The sequence below is a fragment of the Bombus terrestris genome, chromosome 3 (assembly GCF_910591885.1).
Source record: "Bombus terrestris chromosome 3, iyBomTerr1.2, whole genome shotgun sequence".
Lineage (NCBI taxonomy): Eukaryota > Metazoa > Arthropoda > Insecta > Hymenoptera > Apidae > Bombus > Bombus terrestris.
Window position 1 is genome coordinate 7104671 of NC_063271.1, and position 22679 is coordinate 7127349.

Consider the following 22679-nt stretch of genomic DNA (forward strand, 5'->3'; position numbering starts at 1 on the left):
TATGAACAACAGCGTGAAAGCACGTGCTTGAAAAATAGTTGAGACACCGGTGCCTTTGACTTACTGCCATAAATAAATTTGTATTTTCTCGGATAGTTTTGAATAATGTCGCAAGTGATTATTATGGCTTCAAAAATAATTAGTCAAATAAATCAGTTTTCTATTATTTCATTCATTGTTATTACGTAATGTAACTAATAGCTTTTAATATCAGTAATAGTACTAATAGTAGTAGTGCCAATAGTAACAGTAGTAGAAGTAATGTAACAACAGCTCTTTGTTTATGTGATTATTATAACAGTATAGCATTATGGATTGTAATATTAACATACAATTAGTTATTGTTCTTGATACTGTTACTGATGTTACTACAGCGTTTAATATTACAATAATATTCTTTCTGTAGTATTGCTTCATATTTCTTAATACATATATCACATTTTATATTCATTATAATATATACCATTTTTCGATATTTAGCTATAATTTTCATGATATTTCATTACATTTCATTATCTTTTATTAATGATACCAATATTACTTAAAAATACTACCACTAACCGTCGTCGTTGTCATCGTCGTTGTTGTCATCATTATCATTCTAATCATTGTTATAAATTTGATATACCAATTTTACGATACTCTCAATTAGTATAATAGAGCGTACCTTTATAATCATAATCGATTGTCATTATCATTGTCATTGATATTATTACCCTTATTGTCAACATCATCACTAACGATATAGACATCATTACTTTCACACATATATTATTAAATAATATTATCCTTACAAGTGAATATTTAGCGGCTGACAACACATGGATGAAGAAATCGAAGGACATGTAAGTAATACGGCGCAGAAGTACAGAAACCGGTTGTGTGAAAGTATCTTGAAATATTTCAAAGACTTAATGTATAATTGATTTATCCATTTGCCTATTGTCGCTTATGTGCGATGTGATCTTCTGGATTGTATATGAAAAATATAACAAACAAGATGCAGGCGCAAGGGTCTGTCGATTACAATGTAATCAAATAATAATAATGAACAATTTATCATAGTCGTGTAATATATCGATACCTTTAATAGTAGCGAAAAGTATGTGCTGTTTTGACTACAAATATTTTTAATTATTTACTACTGAAGTAGAATCTGGAAATGCTACGTATGCATTGAAAAAGATGAGTAAGCACTCCGTGTATGTATGGAACGTATGCAAGTAGATAGCGGCAAAATGTTAAAACGTATGTATGAACGTGATATTGATTATAATTATTTTTTTGGTTTATGTGTACATGTATTTCTGTATGTTTCATTTTAAAACTAAATGTTGTTTTCAAATGCTGCAAAATTACGCTATTGATTGTATGCTGCGAAAATAATGAAATTAAATAGTGCGATAAATTGCTCTTTGTAAATCTTAAAAATGTAACATAATAATATGACGGACCCTCGTAGCCAGCTTTAAGTTATAAAACATCTATGATTTTATCTATTTACAATTAAAATTTAACTTATATAAATATCTGAATAATTCAAACTTATATAAATAATAGAAACATGAAAATAAAATGAATGCTGATAAAGCGTTATTATTTGCACTGTCTTACGACTAATATGAACTTATAGAAATAAAAGTAAAACGTTTCAGACATTATTTTTCTCTTATTCTTAATAATTTAATTATACACACACAAGTAAAAATATTTAATATATTTCGTACTTTTAAATATTAGATAAATACAGACTTTGATGCAAAAAATAATTAATAAAAATTAAATTAGTAATAAAAATATATATCGGTCTAATACAACAGAAAAAAACACTCTTTCGTTGTGTATCATATCTATATCGTATATCATATCTCGTATCAGAGAAAGACCGAAGAAGTAGTTGAACATACGATGTATATAATTCGTCATAGTGATGTGGTTTAAAGTAGAATGAAATTGAGACGTAAGGTAATTTTTTACGAGGATTCTTCATAACAAAAAATATATTGTTGCTTTTGATCATTGTTGTATTTATACATAAATTTCTGCTTTTTTTTAAAACCAGTAAAATTAATGGGGAATGAAAAAAGTGCCCTTAATGGGCTGAAAATTGACGAAAAACCTGTGGAAATAACTGATTTTTGGACGCATTATATGGCTTGTGTGAATAGTTACAATGCAGAAAGGATTTCAGTGTTTGTCAGTGAGCCATCTTTACATTATAATGCAAATTTTGGAAATCCATCGCCTTTAGAGAAAGCTGCAAAGGTTAACATTGATTCATTAATTATCTTACATATTGTAGAGTGACACATGTGCATGTATCAATCGTCCTTAATTTTCTTTTTAGATATATTATTTTAACTAATTAAAAAATGGATATGTGTAACAATAATATACTTATGTTTCAGAATTTAATGTTATATAGACATCCATGTATATTGAAGTACGTTTCTTCATGGTCAAAAGGTAGTAAATTTTTCCTAGCTACTGAACAAGTTAAACCTTTAATTCAATCAATAGAAACCCAGAATACACTGCAAATATGCATGGGCTTATATAGTATTTTACGTGCATTGGTTTTTCTTCATGAAAAAGCATTTGTATCTCATAATAATCTTTGCGAAAGTTCTATTTATGTTACACCTGAGGGATGTTGGAAACTTGGAGGACTGGAATGTCTATGTAAATTTAATGATTTGACTTCTTCTTACTTACAAAAAATAAAAAGCTACAGATACGAGAAAGCGATTTCTACTAACGAAGATGCAACTATCACTTTAAAAAATTTTACAACAATTGATGTGTATGCATTTGGAGTTTTAGCCGAAGATATATTGAGACAAAAGGATCCAGGTAAACGGTATATAATTAATTAAAATTATACTCTATTTTAAATAATTATAAACAAAAATCTTAATGGATAGATGTTCTGTTCTATTTTTAGATGATGTACCTAGTCTTTTAGAGTTTAAACAGTTCTGTAAAGAAAATCTGCAAAATCCAGATCCTTCTCTAAGGTGCGAACTGTCCCATGTACTACAACATCCATTCTTTACCCATGATTTTATGAGAATATATGCATTTTTAAATGAGTTAGTGTTAAAAAGTAATAAGGAAAAAGAAATATTTTTTGGGTAAATATTTAAAAAAAAGTTATTAATCTCTTGTGTGCTTGGTAATAGTAAAATTTTTTAACCATATTACAGAACCTTAATAACACAATTAAGAATGTTTCCTGAAAATATTGTAGCTGAACAATTAGGTCGTTTACTTCTTTCAAGAATGGTCTTATTAGATACAACAGCACAAGAACAGCTTTTACCATTTATTTTAAAACCAAAAGGTAAAATAAAAAAAATACAATTTTGTATTTAATATAAATTGAGGATCCATGATTTTATTTACAGATGGAAATGACAATACAGATATTAACTTATTTTCAATTTCTACATTTAAAGTCTATTTGGTACCCAAACTATTGCAGATGTTTTGTATAAGAGATGTATCAATACGTTTAGTACTTTTGTCATATTTTAATTCTTTTGTGCATATATTTCAAGTAGATGAATTGAAATCTCAAGTACTTCCTGAATTACTTGTTGGAATTAAAGACACAAATGATCATCTTGTATCTGCAACATTAAAAGCATTAGCTGACATAGTTCCAATCTTAGGCGCTGCCACAGTAATCGGTGGTAATAGAGGGAAGTTATTTACAGATGGACGACCAAATAAACTGAAAGATAAGAAAACTAAGAACAGTATAAATGTTGAATTCGTAATTCCTACGGATAATATTCAAAAAGTAATTGATTTACCTGAAAGGCCATCTCCAGATGGAGGTGAAGATAAAAAAGAGATTACTTCTTCCATTATCGAAGAAGAATACACGTGGTCTGATTGGGACATACAAGAAACTGCAGATGTACATGCTCGAATTTCACAGTCTTCCGACGCAATTTTTCAATCTCAATCCAATTTCAATGATATTTCGATTTCGGATTCAACATTAAGGATTACTACAGATGCAGTATTAAATATAGATAAAAATAAAACAAGCGAATTGAAATTAACAAAGAAGTCAGCTGGTATTATATCTGATATTTCAGAGCTTGATATTAAAAATTCAAAATTAATAGATACTTGTAAAGAAGAATATGATTATTTCACAGACATGGAGCCTGTGATAAAGAAGACACAGATTTTACACATACAACAACCACAAATATTATCAAAAAGTGTATTTGACATAAAAGCGCTAAATGGATTAGAAACATCTGAAGAAAATAATGGCTGGGAGGAGGACTTAAGCGATTGGGGAACAGAAGATGTTCATGAAATAAAAACTTGAATAAATATATATTACTCCTTATATTTTTTGTATATAATATTTTTATTTTGAAAAAATAAGTTAATTGAAATTATTTGCTTAACCCATTTGTTATCACACATCACACATATGTAACACATTCTAAGAGCCGCTTAGATTGTCTACTAATCATTTTGTACTATTCATATATAAAAGTATATGTCGTATTATGTAACATATTGAAAATTTGAAACTTGGGCTGTGAAAAGTGATTTTTTCCTTAAACAGTGCTAACGAAAGGGATACTTTCCCTACATAAGATACTGTAATTTTTCAAAGAAATTGATAGGTGTTCGTAGTTTAGATAATGTGAATTTCATACAAATAAACGCAATATTTGATTAAATTAATAATTAATAATTAATGAAGTAAGTAAGAAACCGGAATTTGCCTATAGATGGCCCTAGCTGATAATGTAGTTATCACTAAACTGTGTCATTGATGCCAAAAGTCTTTGTTGACATCTCACAAACATTTTCGACTCAGAACAATACAAGTTTCATACGACAGCATAGTTTGTAATAGCGTTGAACATGTCGAATTTTGTGCCTGGAAACTACGATCTGCGGACAGCATTGATTTTCTGTTACCATTTGAAGAAAACTGCTGCAGAATCGCATCGAATGCTTATCGAAGCTTACGGTGAGCATGCTCTTGGTAAATCACAGTGCTTTGAGTGGTTTAAAAAATTCAAAAGTGACAATTTTGACGTGAGGAACGAAGAACGTGGAAGACCACCGAAAAAGTTTCAAGACAGCGAATTGCAAGCATTGTTGGATGAGAATGACGCTCAAACGCAACAACAACTCGCTGATCAATTAAGCGTGACACGAGAAGCCGTCTCCATACGTTTGAAAGCCATGGGAAAGGTGGGAAAATGGGTTCCACATGAACTGAATGAAAGACAGCAGGAAAACCGAAAAACCACTTGCGAAATGCTGCTCGCCAGATACAAAAGAAAGTCATTTCTCCACCGAATTGTGACTGGCGATGAAAAGTGGATATATTTTGAAAGTCCTAAGCGTAAAAGATCATGGGTAGCTCCAGGCGAACCACCGACATCGACTACAGGACCAAATCGCTATGAACGGAAGACAATGCTCTGTGTTTGGTGGGATCAGAAGGGTGTGATCTATTATGAGCTATTAAAACCTGGCGAAGCCGTTAATACTGAGCGCTACCGACAACAAATGATCGATTTGAATCAAGCTTTGCGTGAAAAACGACCAGAATATCAAAAAAGGCAACACAAAGTAATTTTGCTTCATGATAATGCACCATCACATACAGCAAAACCGGTCAAGGAAATGATTGAAGCGTTCAGTTGGGAAATACTTTCGCACGCGGTTTACTCATCAGACTTGGCTCCGTCCGATTACTATTTATTTGCATTGATGGAACACGCACTTTCTGACCAGCACTTCACTTCTTACGAAAATGTACGAAAATGGCTCGATGACTGGTTTACCTCAAAAGAGCGACAGTTTTTTTGGTGTGGCATCCACCAATTGCCAGACAGGTGGGAAAAATGTATAGCTAGCGATGGGCAATACTTCGAATAAAATATTTTTAATCATTTTCATACAATAAACGTATATTTTCTATACAAAAATTCCGGTTTCATATTTACATACCTGGTATATGTATATTTGGTACGTATATTATATTATATGAGAAATTGAGAAGCTTCTCAGGACAAAGATAGAACAGACAAAGATATTTCAAGGATCACATGCAATGATGGAAATCATATGATTTCAAGGTCATCATAATTTTTTTTTTAATAAAAATATATATATACATATTTCTTGATATTTTTAAGCGTAAAAAAACAAATTCAATGAATTAATAATCTAATCCCAACATTTAATCTTGAAATATTTGTTTCTAAAGTGTTGTACATTTATGTTCAATCGATAGATGGCACAATTTAGAAAATTTGTTAACTTTTGAGATTTCAAATGAAAATTTAGAGCATACGCACAAGGAATTTATCAATATTAGTTATATCCCTGGTTTTATTTAAATATTCTTCCTAGTTTCAAGTAAGTTTAAAAAATCGTCCAAATCGGTGGACCATGTAACACTATAACACCTAGTAGTGAAACAGTCAAACTAATGTTTTTACGAAATTAAAGGACTCAAATTTCTCGATCTATAAGACGAGTTCTTAAACTGTTCGGATTAAATCAAAGTTTTAACTCTCAAAAATCTTCTCTATATAATATTCCAATTTCTTACATAAATAATTAACTATATATATGCAATTAGCGCAAAGGGTCCTATTTTGTGCACAATGAGTGCCATCTATCAGTAAGTTTGTAGAACTTAACTACTAATAAGAAACAAAATTTTTAACTGGTAGATGGCGTAATCACGATGAGGGCGCAACGAGTGTAACGAGAACTTCCTTTTGATACGTGGAAGTCGTGGAACGTTCAAGGGCTGTATTTCGAAAAGGCGTTTTATTGTATTTATTGGTAATATGGTAAGTAAAGATTAATGTAATTCGATAAATAAGATTCCTAATTATTTATACAAATGATTTAATATTAAAACAAGTAGTAGATGCATGTTATTCAAAAGGATTCCAGGAATGATTTCAGGAATGATATCCATGCTACAACATGTAGCTGATTATTATATACTGTTTCAATAATGTGAAATAAGTAATATATTAATAATATATTTTGTTTATTACTTCAAATCAATAAATTGTATATTCATTGATATATTATCAAAAATACGATCTTGCCCTTTATTTTTAATTTATATTATTAGCATAGGTATACTTGGAAAGAAAGAAACAAAAATAAAAGGGTTTAAAATAAAAGATTAAAAGCGTTAAAAAAATTTTCAGTAAATTCTCTTAATAAACAATATTGATTTTTAAGTGATGAAAATTTTAGCTCACTTTGACAAATGAATGAAAAAATTGTTCCCTATGTCACTGAATATTATATACTGATTAAACAAAAAATGTATAGTTCTCTTTTAATCTAAAGAGTGTAATATGTGTTATTTTTTAGGGATTTGTAAAGGTTGTTAAAAATAAGCAGTACTTCAAACGTTACCAAGTTAAGTTCAGAAGGCGACGTGAAGGAAAGACAGATTATTATGCACGTAAACGATTAACTATTCAGGATAAAAATAAATATAATACTCCTAAATACAGATTAATTGTACGTCTATCAAATAAGGATATTACCTGCCAGGTACATATATTTAGATAATTTAAAATCTATTAAAAAGACTTTTATCTTTCACTTATTAAAATTTATCATAAATGTAGGTTGCATATTCAAGGATCGAAGGAGATAGAATTGTATGCGCAGCATACAGTCATGAACTTCCAAAATATGGCATTAAAGTTGGGCTTACAAATTATGCTTCTGCATATTGTACAGGCCTTCTTTTAGCACGAAGAGTAAGTATTTTTGTATTATTTTATTCTACAATTATATATTTTATACTTAACTATTTTTTTTAATGATGAAACACTCAGCTCGCTTTGATGTATAACTGAAGAGATATTAATTGTTCCCTGTTATATATTTCTGAACAACAATTGTATAATATTCAATACGATTGAAGTTTGATCTGTTTTCAAAATTATGTGATACCATATCTTTTTCTATAGTTATTGAAAAAATTAGGCCTAGATACCTTGTACACTGGAACAACAGAAGTTACTGGTGATGAATATAACGTTGAAGAATTAGATGAAGGTCCTGGAGCATTCAGATGTTACTTAGATACTGGTCTAATGCGTACAACTACTGGTGCTAGAGTTTTCGGCGCCATGAAAGGTGCTGTTGATGGTGGTCTCAATATTCCACATAGGTATTTCTTAATTCATAATTATTATAAAAAATATTAATTTGTATTAATAAAAAGAAATATGATGTTACCATACACATGCGCGTCATCTGAGTCGTAGCAAGACATGATTTTGTATCTGTGTTCTACAATACAATTTACTGTCTTTGCATGGATGCAAAGAGATGAAAAAATGTGTTTCTGATAATATATAATTAAGAATAGAAATAATACAGGATATGTTTTTAAACATATGTTTTAACTTTTATATTGTTTTTCTATAAATAGCACCAAGAGGTTTCCTGGGTATGATAGTGAATCAAAATCTTTCAATGCTGATGTTCATCGGCAGCACATATTTGGACAACATGTTGCAAACTACATGAGAACATTAGAAGAAGATGATGATGATGCTTTTAAACGACAATTTTCACAGTACATAAAAAATGGTATTACTGCTGATAGTGTAAGTATTCATACATTTTATTTACATATTCAGTCACCCATTCGTCCAGCTTATAATTACTGCAAAATTTCATGACCTTGCAGCGTCGCAGTTGGACAATAATAAGCGCATTGGTTTTAAAAGATAAATGCATTGATCGTGGCATTTTTCACATTGACCTTTGTTACATTTCACTTTCCATAATTTATTTTTTATTTATATATTAATATTCTATATATTATATATAATTTTATATATTAGAAGACGTTTGTATAACTTTTGTCTACAGATTGAGGGTATTTATAAGAGCGCCCATGAAGCTATACGTGCAAATCCAGAGCATACAAAGATCGTTAAAGAAAAAATACCGGTGAAAAAGCGATGGAATCGCCGCAAACTTTCTTTAGCAGAAAGAAAAAATTGTGTTGCTCAAAGAAAAGCTAATTTCCTCAAAAAACTAGCGGAAGTGGAAGCTTAGTTTTATTGTCAACTTTCTGCATCAAGATCAATGTTCATGTATACATGAAGAATGTTTTGGTATAAAAATAAAAAATGTGTACTGGAAATTTTGTAATTTTGATTACTATATTAATGAATATGATACTAAATTTATTTTATGCAATAGTTTATTTAAAAGTACATCACACAATAATCGTTAATATAGACGACACAAAAATATCTCGTCTATTAATTATAGATATTACAAATATATTCTTTTTTACTATTAGCTTGATAAATGTATATGACATGTAATAATTATGTTATTCATTGTTCGTATTTATATTGCTACATTGTATACATAAATTTTTACATAACGCATTTGTATACAACACATGGACATATATTTAATGCACAGAAAAATTAAAAATAAATTGAAATGTTAATCGTGAATAAATTAACAAATTACATATATGCTATTTAAAATATAAAAATTTAATTCCTGTGTGATGATAAATCAAATATATGTGCAAATAATTTTGACAAAGATTTATGATATAAAAAAGAATGTATACGTATCTTTAGATTAACAATTTTTTTTGATCTAGCGGAAAAGAGATAATCTACTACGGGAACCAGGTAATCTGCCTCGTTCGTCAATTAATCCTGCTTGAATGTCTCCGATCGACGGAACTGTTCTTACTTCCCCTCGAGCTGCTACACTAGGTGGTGATTTAAGTAAACGACGTGCTACATTTGTTACATGATCCTTCGATATCTCATCTACAAATTAATAATACAAATACAGCTAGTTTATATATATTAATGAGTAATATTCATATTTATATATAATTTATATATAGTATTACATACAAGAATATTGACTGATCAGAATTTCTTGATTAGCAACAGAGATTTATGTCAACATTTTTTGGTGAAAGTTACTATATTCTTAAAGCATGTGTTAAAATAAGGAAAATGAATATCAATTTTGAAATAACTAGACAGAATCAGACCAAGAATTGAAAAAAGAATAAATTTTCCATGGAAAGTTACGAGCAACCAATATCTGTATGCTTCAGTATAATATAGGATCAATACCAATTGCCTGTATGAAGTATTCTGGTCGTTTTCTAGAACCAGTGGCTAAAACTTGTCTTCCAATATCTTCAAATACAACCGGTCTTTGTTCCAAATTCATAAGTAACATAGATTGCAATTGCTTCTTTGCTCTCTACATTATTAAAAAATTCTCCAATTAAGATTAAAAGTGGATAGAAAAACATAATTATTGCATATATGTGAATAGAACTTATGAATGAAATCATACCGCTAATTCGTTATCCGTAATATTATTTGTCATAGTAACCATCTCATGTACAATCACCTCTACCATGTCTCTGACATGAGAGGGTGTACAAGATGCATGAATATAAAAAAGACCTGTATCAGCATATGCGTGATTGTATGCAGTTGCACTATACAACCAATGATACCTGCGAAATAACTGTTTTATAACAATACTTAGCTTTTCAAAGAATAAGAAGTTATCTCAAATTTTACCTATTAAGTACATTCGTGTACAGACGAGTATACATTCCTTTTCCTGGACCTCCGGCACTGAAACTGTTACCACCACCCATCATCATATTCAAAACACACATTGCTACGAAATCTGAATCTTGATGAGAACAGCCTTCCAAACCTATTACTACATGTGATAATTCTGGTAGACCACTAGGTCCTGCATACACAGGTACATTACATTCTTCCTATACAATTGTAAAATTTAAAATTATTAAATAACAATATTCAAAAATACTAGTATGTTTAATTTAAAGAGATAACTACTAGTATGTAACCTCCAGTATACTGAGCAATCGAAGCGTCAACTGTATTTGAAAATTTTCCTACGGATATCGAGCTATTCTTCTTTTGTTCTTTTTCTCCTTCTTCTTCCCAAACCGATTTTTTTTCAACAAAATATCTATAATAACAATAATAAATTATACCTAACAGTGAATATCACAACTTAAATTGCATAAATGATATAAATTATGAGAGATAGCTTTTAAATTAGTAAAAATCAATCTAGTAGTATTTTGATTTATATTGATGAATACTTAACAGTTTTACTTATAATTACTTTTGAACTGCTAAAACAAGGTCCTCATGTTCTACACCAACTCCAGCTATTACCATCCTATGTGGTGTATAATGATGTTTTAAATACTCAAATAATATTTTTCTATCTATATGGTCAATATTTTCCTTTGGACAAATCTTTGGAAGACCAAGAGTATTATTTCTATATGCAGCCTATGTAGAATAAATTTTACTTACAATTAGATGAGCATTCTTAAAATTTTGAAGAAATATTTTTTTTTATTTACCGCATGAATCATATCCATAAGTATTGGCTCTTGTTCTGGCCTTGTAAGTAAAGATTCCAACTCAAATCGAATCATCTGCCTTGCAGCATTTATCTAAAAATTTTGATATCCAGGTTGAATTTTTATATTATATCTATATCTTCATATAACAAACAATTATATTAATTTGTCTAACTCTATAAAAGTAATATACCTAAATTTATTGATTGATAATTTATTGAAATTTATAAAAGATTATTACTTTCTGTTATAAATAGAGTGATATAAGTAAGATGATATCATATAAAAACATTTACCTCATCCTCTGTAATTTGAGGCCTTAAAACAATATCACCCAAAATTTGCACAACAGTATCCAATCCACGACGTTCTGCAGATGCTGCATAAACAAATGTATCCCTGGATGCTTGACAATCACATATACCTCCATGTTTTTCTAGAGCTAGCATTATCTGATCTTTATTCTTGTACGTTTGGGTAGACTGAAAGAGTAAATTACTGATTTTTTTCATTCTTCGAATACTAATTCTTCATTATATTCTAAAGATCTTACTCCAAATGCCAACTTTTCTAAGAAATGTGAGATACCATTGGGGTATGCAATTTCATACCGAGGACCAGAATCAAGCAATACTGTAAAACATTATTTTGTAGTACAAATAAATAATTAAAATGAAAGATTTTTTATAAACATTATTTGTACTTACCGCCTACTGTACAAAATTGGCCAAATCGATTTTCAGAGGCAACTCTTAATCCGTTTGACAAAACTGTTACTTTAGTAACCTGATGTTCTTCTTTAGCAGTAGCATAGATTGCTTTAGGTAAATTAGGTATTGGCTTGGTTAATGGAGGAAATGGTGTAACAATTGATTTTCGTGTTATTTTATTATTAGGTACTTTCTGGGAGGAAAAGTCACATCTTTTTAAAAAACAAAAAGATTTTCTTCGTATTGCACTGTAAAGAATACCATTACGTTTAATAATGTAAAAGTTGATTTATAAATATGAGTTTGACAAGGTTAAGTGAAAGATACTTAAATCACTGTAAAATTCTTTCTTCCTATTAAAGTAATTACCTTTTAGTAAAAACAACTGTCAAGGAACTTTGCGATACTTGCATCAACATTTTTATCTTATTGTTCGTATCAAATCATTTAATTTATATGTATATAACTTAACTTGTCACCTTCACAGTTTAGAAGCGAAAAATGATTAAGTGGACAATATTAAAAACTTGGACAAAAATAGCCTACAAATAGTCTCCTGTTAAATAAACGTACTTACATTAACATATATTTATAAACTTATAAACCTACTTATACAGATTTGTTCAATAAAAATTCCGTACGAATCAGTGGTGCCACGGGTCTAGAACTCTTGAAAACGTATTTAAATATGTCATAAGTATTAGCGATAAAAATTGTTTAATTTATTCTTCAACCAGACAGTTGGTAAGAGAAGTAAGTTTTTTCATGCTTCTGTGCTTCATTACATTTATGAAAAAATAAACAATAAAAACATAGCCCAGTAATTATATCGTAAAATTTTGATAGGATCCATAACCTACCTAAATACTTAATAGAATAAAAATGAGTTCTCTTAAACGTAAGAAATTAAAAACTAAGAAAGTAGAACGATCAACTTTAAAAGTAGCAGGGAAATCCCGTAAACAAATGCGCAAAGAGCTCAGGCAGCAGAAGAAAATTAATAGATCAGTTTATTTAAAAAACAGAAATGAATTACATACTACACGTGGATACGTTAATGATAATGAAACAAATCATAGCGAACTAGTTGACAAAACAATACAAAAAAGATATAAGGAATGTACAAAAGAAATTAAAAGAAGGAAGCTTGAAGAACTTGAACATAAGAAGAAAAATAAAAAACACAAATTACTTAATGAAGCTAATTTAGAAGAGGACAGAGAAATTAAAAAATTGGAAAAAAGATTGAAATTAAATAAAAGAAAAAATAAGACAATTCCTAAGTCTTTTGTAACAGATGGTTTGGATTGTATCCTTTTTATTTTATTAGTAAAATTTCTGTGTGTAATTATGTATATATTGTAACTTATTTATTATTATTATTAATTTCCTTAATGTATAATTATAAATATATAATTAGATCTTTTAGATTTTTGTTTAGAGAAAGATAGGAAACATATCATAGAAACAGAAAAGGAGATATTAGAAAATGAATTTAATATTGATTTTGATACAAATTCATCAGAAACAGTGGAAGGAAATGAATGTGCAAATATTAATTCGGATACTGTTAATAAAAATAAGAATGAAAATATTGATTTTAATGCATTTGTTGAAGAACAATCTGATAACAACAGTGATTCAGACGAACTTATGCAAGTGAAAGTACCTAAGACAAAAAAGACAAAATTGGCAGAAGCTAAGAAACCTAACAATATTGGCATCAATGACAAAGATACATGGGAAGATATTTATGGAAGAAAAAGAGATAAAGAAGGCAATATTATACATAATACTAGCAGATATGTTCCACCTGCTGTAAGAGCAATTACTATGCATAATATGAATCTTAATGATGAAAAATTGCTTTCCTTAAAAAAACAATTAAAGGGTTGTTTAAACAGAGTGACAGAACAGAATATGTATAGTATAGCAAACCAGGTAATTATATAATTATATATGTAAAGCAAATAATAGTTATGTAAATAAATACATATATTTATGATGAATTTGTTTATTGCATGATTTTTATATCATGTTATGTATTACAGATAGAAGAAATGTATATGACAAATAGTCGTAATAATATGAACAATGTACTATCAGAATTAGTGATTGAAAGTTTAGTATCACATGTACTTACACCAGATCGTCTTATTTCTGAGCATATGATGTTAATTGCAATATTACATGCTAATATTGGTATTGAAGTGGGAGCTAATTTTTTAGAAAAGCTTATTAAACAATTTGTTGAGATGATGGAAAAATTACAAGATGTAGCAAACAAAGAATTGGATAATGTTGTTCTCATGATTTCACATTTATATAATTTTAAAGTATGGAAATTTGATTAAACAATGATCTATATCAAAGCAAACATAAAGTTAAATAGTTTTTTTAAATTTACTTTATGTAGGTATTTGGATATAAGCTCCTTTATCAAATACTTGATAAATTGATGGCTAAGTTTACAGAAAAAGAGATTGAATTGATATTACTTATTCTAAAAACAGTGGGATTTTCATTGAGAAAGGATGATCCAAGTGCTTTAAAGGAATTTATACAAAGTCTACAGCGAAAAGCTAGTCACGAAAATGGAGAAAAGTAGGTTATTTAATGTTTTTCAAATATACATGCACACATACAGAACGAAAATTATTAGAAATTATCTTAATAGTTCTCTTTATCACATAGTTCAAGAATTAAATTTATGTTGGAAATTTTGTTAGCAATAAAAAATAACAATATCAATAAAATACCTCAGTATGATCCTTCTCACGTGGAGCATTTGAAAAAAGTTATAAAAAGTGTAATACGCAAAGGCAATATAATAACACAGTTCAATGTGTCCCTAATGGATTTATTACATGGTAAATGATATATTTGTAACAATTAAAGCACAATGTACTTATATACATAGGTTGGGTGAAAGTTTATCTATTTTTCATTACAGCTGATGAAAGTGGTAAGTGGTGGATTATAGGTTCAGCATGGTCTGGTTCAATTAATGTGAATGATAAAGGAAATGCAAAAGAATATGATAAGCTTAATTTTGGTACAAAAATTCTGGAATTAGCACGAAAACAGAGAATGAATACTGATACAAGAAAAAATATTTTCTGTATCCTTATGACAGCTGAAGATTATTTAGATGCATTTGAAAAACTGTATCATCTTGGTTTAAAGAATCAACAAGAAGCAGAAATCATACATGTTTTAATGCATTGTTGCTTGCAAGAAAATAAGTTTAATCCTTATTATGCAATATTAGCTCAAAAGTTGTGTGAATATAACAGAAAGTATCAGGTACATAATATTATATTTTATACTTATTTACATGGGATGTATAAGAAAGATTAGTCAAAATAACATTTCAGTATTAAATAAGATTTAATGTAAAAGTAAATATGTATTGGAAAATGAAACATTTAATTTTTAAGTTACAATAATTATGTACAGAAAATGTTATATATAAATGTGCAAATGGAATTCTTTAATGTCAGTATTGCTACAACATGCATGGATAGTGTTTATATTCAATAATAATTAAAGATTGCTAACTTTCATTATTTCTTAGAAGATCTGACCAATCTTTTTCCTACATTCTATGCATGCATATGTTATATAACTTATTCACATTTTATTATAATAATTTATTTTTGCTTGATTCAGCTTACAATACAATACACGCTTTGGGACAAATTAAAAACTCTGGAAACATACAACAATAAACAATTGTTTAATTTAGCACAATTTTTAATACATTTACTTATTGAGAAGTGTCTTGCTTTGTCAGTTTTAAAAGTAAGTGCTATAACTTTCAGTAACTAAGAAATGCTTATTCCAAATATTATGTATTATTATTCTATTGCAGGTCATCCATTTTACTGAATTAGAAAGGCACACTATGAAATTCCTTAGACAAATTATGTTGGGAATTCTTTTGCATGAAAATGAACAAGCTTGTATACAAGTGTTTGAAAGGATCTCTGTTCCTCCTCAATTACAAACTTTTAGAGAAAGCCTTCGTTTATTTATAAATTGCTTCTTAATAAAAAATATACATTCATATAATATTTCGGAAAAACAGAAAACAATGCTAAAGGAGAGAACCGAACTTGTAGATAAATTATTAATTTTACATGGATCTAAAATTGAGTTTTAAATTTGAAATACAATAAAATATAGTAATTTTTTAAAAAATATAATAATATAGTTGAAACGAAGTAAATAGCATCTATATTTCATACCGAAACGTCAATTAATTTTACTATTAATAAGCATTATCAATAATACATACGTTTAAACATATTCCTAAATATGTCTAAAATGAAATTTCTCTTGAAATAAAATTATTCTTATGCATTTGTTTTTATAATTTATTGGAACACACACACGTATACATGTGTAGTATAATCTTACAGTTAAATGTTTATATATTATTGTTTACCAATTATTGGTTCTGGAAAGTCTGCATGCAGTGCTTATAAATATTTTCGAATTTTGAGTTTAAAGAACTAGTGCATCCGTATGCTCCTAATTGATGAATACGAACATAATCATCACAATTGATAATGCCATCACCGTTACAGTCCTATAGAAACAATAGAGAAAAAGGGAAAGTAAACAATTGCATAATAATATGTATATATGGGTATTTGTATGCATAATATATATGCGCGTACCTGACCATATTTCGACATATAATTCTCTACTGTACGAGCTGCACAGTGTACATCGTTCACGCATCGTGGATACGCTATATAAAAAACAAGTATTTTTATTGCTTTATTACTTTATTTTGCATTTTCAATTATAATGGGTAGTCTAAAAGTCTGCCTCACAATTTTTCAAATGAAAGCAGAAAATACTGCGTTATCTTTCCTTATCTTCCATATGGTAAGTTTTATTTAAACTAATCATTTTTCAACCCAAATACCAGATTTCTTTGTAGAGAATTAAAAAATGCACTGAATGGTGAAAAACATGTATAATTCTATTTAAGAACATAAAAGTGACCTTGACTTTTCATCCAAATAAATCTTTTTTTGAAATTCTTAATAGTGTAATTTGTAATCGAATGAAATCTAATTATATTTTGTTCGAAATATATTTTTGTCCGACTATCGGCCAGAAAAACCGTTGGGATTGATTTTTAGATCATCTTACATATTTAATCACATATAAATACGAACCATCTTGTGTCATACTATCGTTAATAATTGGTTTGCCAGCGTCAGCCCAATAAGCCCATGTTATACGAAATGGTCCACAAACAGATCCATCACAACCGATTGTAATGTTACATCCAGAAGCAGCTTCGCATATACATCCCAGACATACTCTTGATACCAGTTCTTTTCCTGTCGAATCTTCTTGCCCTATTATGTTTATAAAACAAAAATGTTTATTTGAAATTTTAAATAAATCGAAAAACTGATTAAAAACATTCAGGGAATATAATTATGTATTAACAGTAAGATCTTTTTAATTATCCTAAATAAATTTGCTTAAACTTGTCGAACCTTGTTCATATATTCTAAGCCAACCATTCGTCGATATGTAGTTGCATGGTCGCTTGGTAGCATGAAACCGGATTCTGAGTTAACGAGTTTATACATTCTTTTTCCCCCTTTTTCTTCCTCTTTTTTTTTTTTTTTTTTTTAAATAAATAAGCAAATATTTGAAGTTATCGTACAATATCTTAAATTTCTTTACTGCGATAGAATTTTGATACAATACTTCACACCTTCTTACCTTTAATGCATACCTTCTCTGTAGCTCTATGCCGTTTGAACACAAGTATAATTAAAGTTAAACAATAACTTTTTATATACTATATAATATTTGAGAAACACATTAATAACTGAAGTTTGATTGTTCATCAATTTACAATGAAGAAATCAAAAATAATTTCGAACGATTCGATATTTTACGCTACCTTTTATATCTGACTAAACTGTTGTTCACCAACAGAATGATCATTATATCTTGTAAAAGTTAATAATTAGAGTCAATCAGTATGAATCGTATATAAATTGTCTATGAACATAAGTTAATTTGGCCGATTTAATCCACAAAAAATAATGATCTCCAAACTTCGAGCTAAGCATAAATATAAATAATCATTCTTTTACTATTAAAATCAAACGTAGCTTACCATATATCAAGGATGTAAAGGCAACGATTGATAACAACGTTATAATCAAAGTGTTCAACAAAAAGGCCATCCTCCTTGAGAAACAAATCAATTTCTGTTTGAATTTCTACTTTCGTTAATGTTTGGAAATACCGTCACGATGTGTGGAAGAATATTCACGCGATATTCGTAACGTTCTCTTTTATATACAAGAGAGTTGTCGCGCGTTGTTGTTTGCGGAGGTGGGGATTCTAACAAAGGTCAGTGGCAAGGACTATCTCTTGGAAAACATCGTGATCGAAAAAGGAAGATTTAAAACGCAACTTGTCGCGACACTAAGGCATGCAGAGAAATAAAAAAAAAAACAAATCAAAGCAGCAATAATTACATATTTCGATCTGTATCGCATACTTCAATTATAATAGGTATACATCAATTACAGTAGGCATTTAAACATCTATATGTTTTTTAGTTCCCGGAAAAAAAAGTTACTTAGAGCTATCTAAATTACTGAAATTAATATATTAAAAATTAACAAATGCATATTGATAAAACTACTAATGTTATGTAATAAAATTCTAATTTCATTCAGTTGTGTATCCTGAAAGATCATAAGTATACTGTTTTATATATAAATTGTGTTTCTATAGATATAATTTATACGATACGATGTAAAATTAGTAGAATTTGTTTAAAGAGTATGAGATTTGGATCTGATAATATATGTAAGTAATCAAAGATTGCTTATTTTAATAATTTATTTAACATCATCCTCGACACCTTTTACTCCATCTTCTTTGTTCTTTACAATACCATATTGCTTCACTACATAAATTATATATTTATTCACGAGATAAAAATTATTCTGAAACCGGATTTTAAGCCGGTACATCTCAAAGCTTCTTGTGAAAGCTTTTACGGTTTTCTTTTCTTTCTTTCTGTATCTTATCTTATTTCATTGAATCCTGAGCGTTAATTGCACTATTCATTTTCTTAAAGACGTCAACATTTATGTTTTGCAATTTTACAATAATATTATTTTAATATAATATAATCTTTCATTTCTTAATGTAATATTCTTAACGTTGCAATCTATGTGGAAGGTGTCGAGATTGGTACAATTACAGAATATTAACAAAATACTTTAAAGATATATTCTAAAGGAAAGAATATGTTTTATTGCAATTTCATGCTTTACTGTAATTTTACCGCAAGAGCACAATGATGTCATTCGTAACAAACGGAACTACCAAATGACGTCATCTGTGACAAACGGAACTATATACTAAATGTATTTAAAATACTACGTATGTACATACTTTAAATATGTACATACAATTAGAGCGGAAATCCTTTCTGATACAATATGTCTGTGATTATAGAAATTTTGCAATCATAAATCAACAATAAGAATAAGAATGGTGATTGTTCTAATCGATGGAATCTATTCTATCCATCGAATATATTGGATAGAAATCCGTTTTAAGTATGACCGAATATTTCATAGCGATATTTAACCCTCTATTGGACGTGATACGAATCAGACCATTGATAAATAAGCAATAACAAAATAATTAATCGACAAAGAATTCAACTAGCAACTAGCCTTGCATTGTAAAGGTATCAAACGCAGTTAGTACTAGTGAGAAATACAAATAAGTAAGTTTACTATTGTTTATAATTACACAAGTCTTTATTTATTAAACTAGTTTTACAAAATTAGTAGTTTACTGAAAGCACCTCCCTGGTAAATGAATAAGAAACGTATAGGAGAAACTTATCAGCGATTTAGGATGAGGTCATATATATATAAATGTATATCTATTTTTTATATTAATGGCTATATAGAAAAAAAACAGGAAAATAATATTAAATATGTTGAATTCTTCCTACATTTTTTATTTCTAGTAACAACGACACCTAAGTAAAGAAAGACTACTCCTATACGGTCTTCAGCAATAAAAATTAGGGAATATATTAACAATAATTTGGATAGGGATATTAGCTTTGTATTAAATTAACGCTACCTGTGATCTTTTATTTCAATTCCTGTTTAATTCCAATTGTTTGATTGAGTACTTAAAGAAACCTCCAATAAAAAGTTAGTGATCTATGAATATGATTGAATTACATACACATGTACTTGTATACTCTGCTTGGAAAAAGCACATAGACGGATCGACGTTGGCATGTCTCATAATAGAATATAGAAGCATCGGGATTTCTTTAGCGAGACATAGTTTTAGTTAGAAAGCTCCAAAACTTATTAATCATGTTATTTATCATATAATCATGAATCAAATTTAAAGTAAAAATTCCAAACATGATACATTTGTTCATCATCTGGTTAAAATGCAAATCATCTTCAAATTTTTCAAACAATAATACGTTTTTTGTCAAAAATGGAAGTAAAATACACCATATTTTTGAACAACGTGGGAATTTGAAACACTGACCAATGGAATAGTTGAAAATCCGTGTATGTATAATTTTTGATTCCTCGAAAATTTAACTGCAATAATTTATCGTTTTGTCGTCAATTAAAAATTAATTATTTTGTATGCTACATAGTATTATATTTATTATTGTGTATTTATAATAAAATAAGACAGAAAAGTCGCAGATTAAGAAATTCTCACGAAAAGTGATCTGTTCAATACAAATCAGTAACATACAACGGATCTTTTATGATATATTGTTCTTCCATAAATCTTTTTTTTTCATAAATAGCGTTATTATTGTAACGAGCTGAATAAATTGATTCAAAACAAACGTGCAGTCACATATGGAAAAATTCATATATCTAATATCACGTTATTTAAACATGTATTATTAAAGGGTCAATTGTATATGTAAAGTAAAACATCAATTTTTTCTTTTCAATTGTCTATTATAAATATCAAAGCAGTATGATGAAAATAAATACTTTAATTGAATCTTTTGCTAACATATTACCACTGAAATTTGCAATATTAATTTTTCTTATTCAATAACAAATTATATATACAAACAATGATCATTATTTATTAAGTTTACATTAAAGATAATAATCAGAAACAATCATTTATAGTTTATTGAACGATTCAATATCCACAGACTGAACAAACTCTTCGAAACTTTCTATTTGTTCTATCAGCCAATCTACAGACACCTTGTCATCTTCTATGACACACATTATCCTGAATTTATTAATGCCATAGCCCACTGCAACTAATTTAGCTGGAAACACAATATATATAAAACTTATATTTTTGCAAGACTGAAGTTTTAATATGATTTTGAAAATAACAAAATAATTTACATGCTCCCCAAACTAGGCCATCCATTTGAATAGATCTCACAACTTTTTCCATTCCTTCCATATCAGTTTCATCATCCCATGGTTTAACATCTAATACAACACTGGATTTTGCAATTGGTCCTGGTTTCTTAGATTTTTTTTCCTCATATGCCTTTAATCTTTCCTCCCTAAGTCGTACAGCTTCAGCATCTTCCTCCTCGTCTGACCCAAAGAGGTCCACATCTTCATCATCTTCTTGGCTTTTAGCTGCTACCACGTTAGTAGAATTATTGCCACTTAAGATAACAGGTGCTTTCTTTTCTCCTGGAAGTGTCTTTAAATCGTATGATTTGATGTGATTATACCATCTTAATACGTGAGGATTCGAAGATGTTGGAGTCTTTCCTAAAGCTTCAAGAACTACTACGTCTGCTTGAGTGGGTTGCCACCTTAAAAATATGAGTTTTGTTTGACATTCCTTGAAAGTATATATGTATATTTAGCATATTTTATATAGTACGAATAAAAATAAATATAATGTGCATAATTACTTGCTATTTTTTACATTCGTATCCTTTCCAAGTCATAATATAATGTCCATTTATATTTTAATATGCATACAAATGGCGATGAATTAATGCATTAAAAGATCAAGAATATTTTTCGAAAATTTAATACTGATAAATATTAAACACAGTCAAAAATAATATAATTCAAACTATTAGATAAAAAAAAAGAAAAAAAGAAAAAATTTTAATGACTTTAAGACATTGGTAAGTAAAGAACCACGTGCATTCCAATATAAATTTTATAAAGATAAAAGTACACTTACCCTTCGATATAACTACGCTCTGCTAAATAGGAATTTAAATCTTTAATACCCTTATCAGTTTTAAGATCACCAATAGCCATTGTGAAAAAATAAGTAAAACGAAGACACCTAACCGAAGTTACTGATAATAAACTTCCCTTTATCCGCTTACCGGAAGGTAGGATTATATACGGAGAAAAATTGACGGTTCATTATTTCGTCACAACATGACGTCATTCCGGTCTGCTATTCTTGGGAAATAATAAAATAACTAG

At 28.7% G+C, this 22679-nt stretch overlaps 6 protein-coding genes across 8 annotated transcripts; 3 read left to right on the forward strand and 3 right to left on the reverse strand.

The window, feature by feature from the left end:
• The first annotated feature begins 1773 nt into the window (after positions 1-1773).
• On the forward strand, positions 1774-4372 carry LOC100650587 (protein-associating with the carboxyl-terminal domain of ezrin). 3 transcript variants are annotated; one of them, XM_048404095.1, is made up of 7 exons: positions 1775-1965; positions 2063-2265; positions 2409-2853; positions 2945-3134; positions 3207-3343; positions 3408-4088; positions 4173-4372. In XM_048404095.1, exons 2-7 carry the CDS (start codon positions 2071-2073, stop codon positions 4349-4351), a joined length of 1827 nt encoding a protein of 608 aa, XP_048260052.1. In that variant the 5' UTR covers positions 1775-1965; positions 2063-2070; the 3' UTR covers positions 4352-4372. The 3 variants fall into 3 exon arrangements, with proteins under 3 accessions (XP_048260053.1, XP_048260052.1, XP_012174892.2); XM_048404096.1 differs by having other exon boundaries at positions 1774-1965; positions 2945-3017; positions 3408-4372; XM_012319502.3 differs by having other exon boundaries at positions 1776-1965; positions 3408-4372.
• A 2344-nt stretch (positions 4373-6716) lies between these two features.
• Positions 6717-9199, forward strand: LOC100642874 (60S ribosomal protein L5). The gene is made up of 6 exons (XM_012320458.3): positions 6717-6857; positions 7399-7584; positions 7662-7796; positions 8010-8212; positions 8477-8654; positions 8923-9199. The coding sequence occupies exons 1-6, from the start codon at positions 6855-6857 to the stop codon at positions 9109-9111; spliced, it is 894 nt and encodes a 297-aa protein (XP_012175848.1). The 5' UTR covers positions 6717-6854; the 3' UTR covers positions 9112-9199.
• A 42-nt stretch (positions 9200-9241) lies between these two features.
• On the reverse strand, positions 9242-12685 carry LOC100649404 (mitochondrial-processing peptidase subunit alpha). Its single transcript, XM_003394053.4, has 11 exons — positions 12544-12685; positions 12172-12422; positions 12018-12097; positions 11761-11946; positions 11465-11557; positions 11218-11390; positions 10923-11058; positions 10635-10843; positions 10402-10567; positions 10173-10305; positions 9242-9854 (listed from the first exon to the last, which is right to left on the reverse strand). Exons 1-11 carry the CDS (start codon positions 12591-12593, stop codon positions 9676-9678), a joined length of 1656 nt encoding a protein of 551 aa, XP_003394101.1. The 5' UTR covers positions 12594-12685; the 3' UTR covers positions 9242-9675.
• A 99-nt stretch (positions 12686-12784) lies between these two features.
• LOC100642751 (nucleolar MIF4G domain-containing protein 1 homolog) lies at positions 12785-16539 on the forward strand. The gene is made up of 9 exons (XM_012320456.3): positions 12785-12927; positions 13021-13483; positions 13595-14115; positions 14226-14510; positions 14591-14778; positions 14869-15044; positions 15128-15480; positions 15847-15978; positions 16049-16539. Exons 2-9 carry the CDS (start codon positions 13057-13059, stop codon positions 16337-16339), a joined length of 2373 nt encoding a protein of 790 aa, XP_012175846.2. The 5' UTR covers positions 12785-12927; positions 13021-13056; the 3' UTR covers positions 16340-16539.
• On the reverse strand, positions 16540-18534 carry LOC100649284 (invertebrate-type lysozyme 3). The gene is made up of 4 exons (XM_003394052.4): positions 18335-18534; positions 17370-17555; positions 16860-16933; positions 16540-16768 (listed from the first exon to the last, which is right to left on the reverse strand). Exons 1-4 carry the CDS (start codon positions 18402-18404, stop codon positions 16628-16630), a joined length of 471 nt encoding a protein of 156 aa, XP_003394100.1. The 5' UTR covers positions 18405-18534; the 3' UTR covers positions 16540-16627.
• A 2781-nt stretch (positions 18535-21315) lies between these two features.
• Positions 21316-22605, reverse strand: LOC100649164 (elongation factor 1-beta'). The gene is made up of 3 exons (XM_003394051.4): positions 22426-22605; positions 21615-22042; positions 21316-21532 (listed from the first exon to the last, which is right to left on the reverse strand). Exons 1-3 carry the CDS (start codon positions 22503-22505, stop codon positions 21378-21380), a joined length of 663 nt encoding a protein of 220 aa, XP_003394099.1. The 5' UTR covers positions 22506-22605; the 3' UTR covers positions 21316-21377.
• Between the last annotated feature and the right edge of the window lie 74 nt (positions 22606-22679).